Raw genomic sequence first — 2834 nt, 5'->3', positions numbered from 1 at the left:
AATTGCTTTATATTTAATCATAAGCAGAGTTATGTTTATAAGTGCCTTTGTTAATTTAATTTGCTAATGATGAAAACCTATATATATATAGAAATATATATGTACTCAAATGCTTTGAAACATGAAAAAGCCCAGGAATTTCCAGGGGTGAAAATTGTGAATTATTATATAAAAACAGCTACCTGTAAAAATGCTTTACTGCAGAACTCTATCATTATGCTTTCCCACATAATACATGAAATTTAATTTTTTTTTTTTTTTTTTAGCATCAGAGTAATTCTGTTCAAAAGTTATTTCCTTAAGAATCTCAAAAATTCTATTACTACCCAATTTCAGGGAAACAATGAAGTTATTTGAGGTAACACTGGAACGTTTAAAAGATTTAACATTATAGTTAGGAGTCCTGGTGTGGTGCTGTTGGATAAGTAAGTATTCGACTGCAAGGTTGGTTTGAACTGCAATGTCAGTGGTTCAAACTCACCAGCCATTCCTCAGAAATACTATACAGGGTACCTATGGACTATGGGATGGAACCGATTCAATGGCACTTAACAACAACATTAACAATAATAAAATTTGGCTGCCCGTAAGTATAAAGCTATTGTGCTTGGTAAGAATGATGATGTTGCAAAACCCAAACTGCATAGTTTTACAAAATGCTGTTTTTTTGTCAACTAACAGTAAATAAGTAGACATTCCTAATCTATTAACAAACAAATAAATATGTAAGAGACTAACTACTTGGACAAGTATGTAAAAACATTATGTATATCCCTAATGTTAACAAATAGACGTCAAGGTTTTCTGAAGTATCTGCATGAATGCCTCTGTAGGAAATAGCTCTGTTTATAAGGAACACTGGTGGATTACGAGCTGGATTGCTAACTGCAAGGTCAACAGTTTGAATCTACCAGTTACTCTGAAGGAGAAAGATAAGGCTGCTGCTCCCCTAAAGATTCACAGCCTTGGAAACCCTATACAGTGTTGCTACGACTCAGAACTGACTTGGTGGCACACAACCACCACCACAACCATAATAATATAAATGATAATATTATTAAGTAGCAATAATGACACTGTTGTTGTTATTTAGTGCTGTTGAGACAGTTCTAATTCACAGTGACTTTGTATGGAGTTTCTGACAAGCAGCTGATCAGTTTGAACCACTGACCATATGACCTTGTGGTTATCAGTCCAGTACTTATCCTACAGTGCCACATTTGTGGTTGTTGTTAAGTGCTATCGGGTTGGTTCTGACCAATAGCAATGCTGTATAGGGTTTCCAAGGAGCGGCTGGTGAGCTTGAACCATCCACCTTGAGGTTCAAACTGACTTTGCAGTCCAATGCATTAATCCACAGTGCCACACCAGGACTCCAACAATGACACTGGCGGTGGTGGTGGTAGTTGAATGCCATTGAGTCGGTTCGAATTCTTAGTGACCCTGTTTAGGGTTTCTGAGGCTGTAAATCTTTCTGAAAGTAAGAAAGCCTCATCTTTCTCCCTCAGAGAAGCTGGTGGATCCAAACATTAACCCACTACACCACCAGGGTGCCTTAATAATGACGATTGCTATTGCTGCTGTTGTTAAGTGCTATCGAATCAGTTCTGACTCATAGTGATCCTGTATAGGGTTTCCAATTGGTAAGTTAGAACCACAGACTTTGTGGTTCAAACTGACCTTGCAGTTAAGTCTTTATCCCACAGTGCCACACCAGAACTCAAATAATGACACTAGGGTAGCTCATATTTCATATCCATCTTATCTTTAGATTTATAAGCCAAATCAGGAAATACATACCAGATCTGTCTTTGGAGGATCTGAATACTCAGTGGAGAAGTAAGGGGCTGAACTTCTGACTCCACTTTCAGAGGCTGGCTTCGGAGGTTGCGCATGTTGTCTGTAAGTAGCACTTTTAGGAGTCCAACAAAACAGGTTGATTGATTCTCGCACACATCGTTCAATATCAATTTCTAAATAGGGTATTAAAAAAAAGCATATGCATAGAATTAGGCTTTCTATGCTTATGTAAAATATAAAAGTTTTCCTAAATGCATATATCTAAAAACTATATAGTTAAGATAATAACTAATCAGAACAGATGTCAGTAAAAAAGTAATAAAGATTTTACTCATATTTATGACTGGAATGGTATGGGATATTTGATGTTATTAGTTACATATATGCATACACTTGGAGTCTTGGTGTGACACTGTAGGACAAATGCTGGACCGCAGGGTTAGCTTCACTCACAAGGTTGGGGGTTCAAACTCACCAGCTCTTCAGACACTCTATACAGGGTCTGACTAGATGGTGCTTAGCAACAACATGCATATACTTATATTCATAAGTATATGTATGTGGCATGTATTTCAGTAATTACATAAATATGGAATAGAACACATCTCTTGGTATGGCACCTATAGGATAAGCACTGGACTGCTAACCGCATGGTTGGAAGTTCAAACCCACCAACTACTCCTTGGAAACCCTAAACAGGGTTGCTATGAATCAGAACCTACTCGGCGGCACTTAACGAGAATGACAACAACCCTAACTAAGAATCTACACAATTTACTCTGGTAAGATTTTCAGTTTCCCAATATATCAGAATTTGGAAATTAGCAGGCAAAAGATCAGATGTTGATTCACCATGCCCTGTAATAAATGTATGGAATGTTTCATTTCAATTTACTAAGGAAGTTGTAAAATGAATCAAACTCCCAATCCATCATTTCTCTCTTTCTTGTATAATTTCTTGAGTGACGTGTAGAACACTTCAGTGAAGTTTCATATGGAGAGACAGTAAATATACTTGATTAAAAATTTAAAAA

General features: G+C 36.8%; 1 protein-coding gene across 3 annotated transcripts in view; it reads right to left on the bottom strand.

Annotated features, from left to right (window-relative positions):
* TBCK (TBC1 domain containing kinase) overlaps positions 1 to 2834 on the bottom strand; it is a 343431-nt gene that overhangs the window by 108620 nt on the left and 231977 nt on the right. For all 3 annotated transcript variants that reach the window (XM_006869331.1, XM_006869332.1, XM_006869333.1), the window contains one exon: positions 1801 to 1973. In XM_006869331.1, the coding sequence (XP_006869393.1) occupies positions 1801 to 1973 (173 nt within the window). The remainder of the gene's footprint in view (positions 1 to 1800; positions 1974 to 2834) is intronic.

The sequence above is a fragment of the Chrysochloris asiatica genome, unplaced genomic scaffold (assembly GCF_000296735.1).
Source record: "Chrysochloris asiatica unplaced genomic scaffold, ChrAsi1.0 scaffold00129, whole genome shotgun sequence".
NCBI classification, from domain to species: domain Eukaryota; kingdom Metazoa; phylum Chordata; class Mammalia; order Afrosoricida; family Chrysochloridae; genus Chrysochloris; species Chrysochloris asiatica.
The sequence above is the reverse complement of the archived record's forward strand: the minus strand, read 5'-3'. Positions and strand labels throughout refer to the sequence as shown.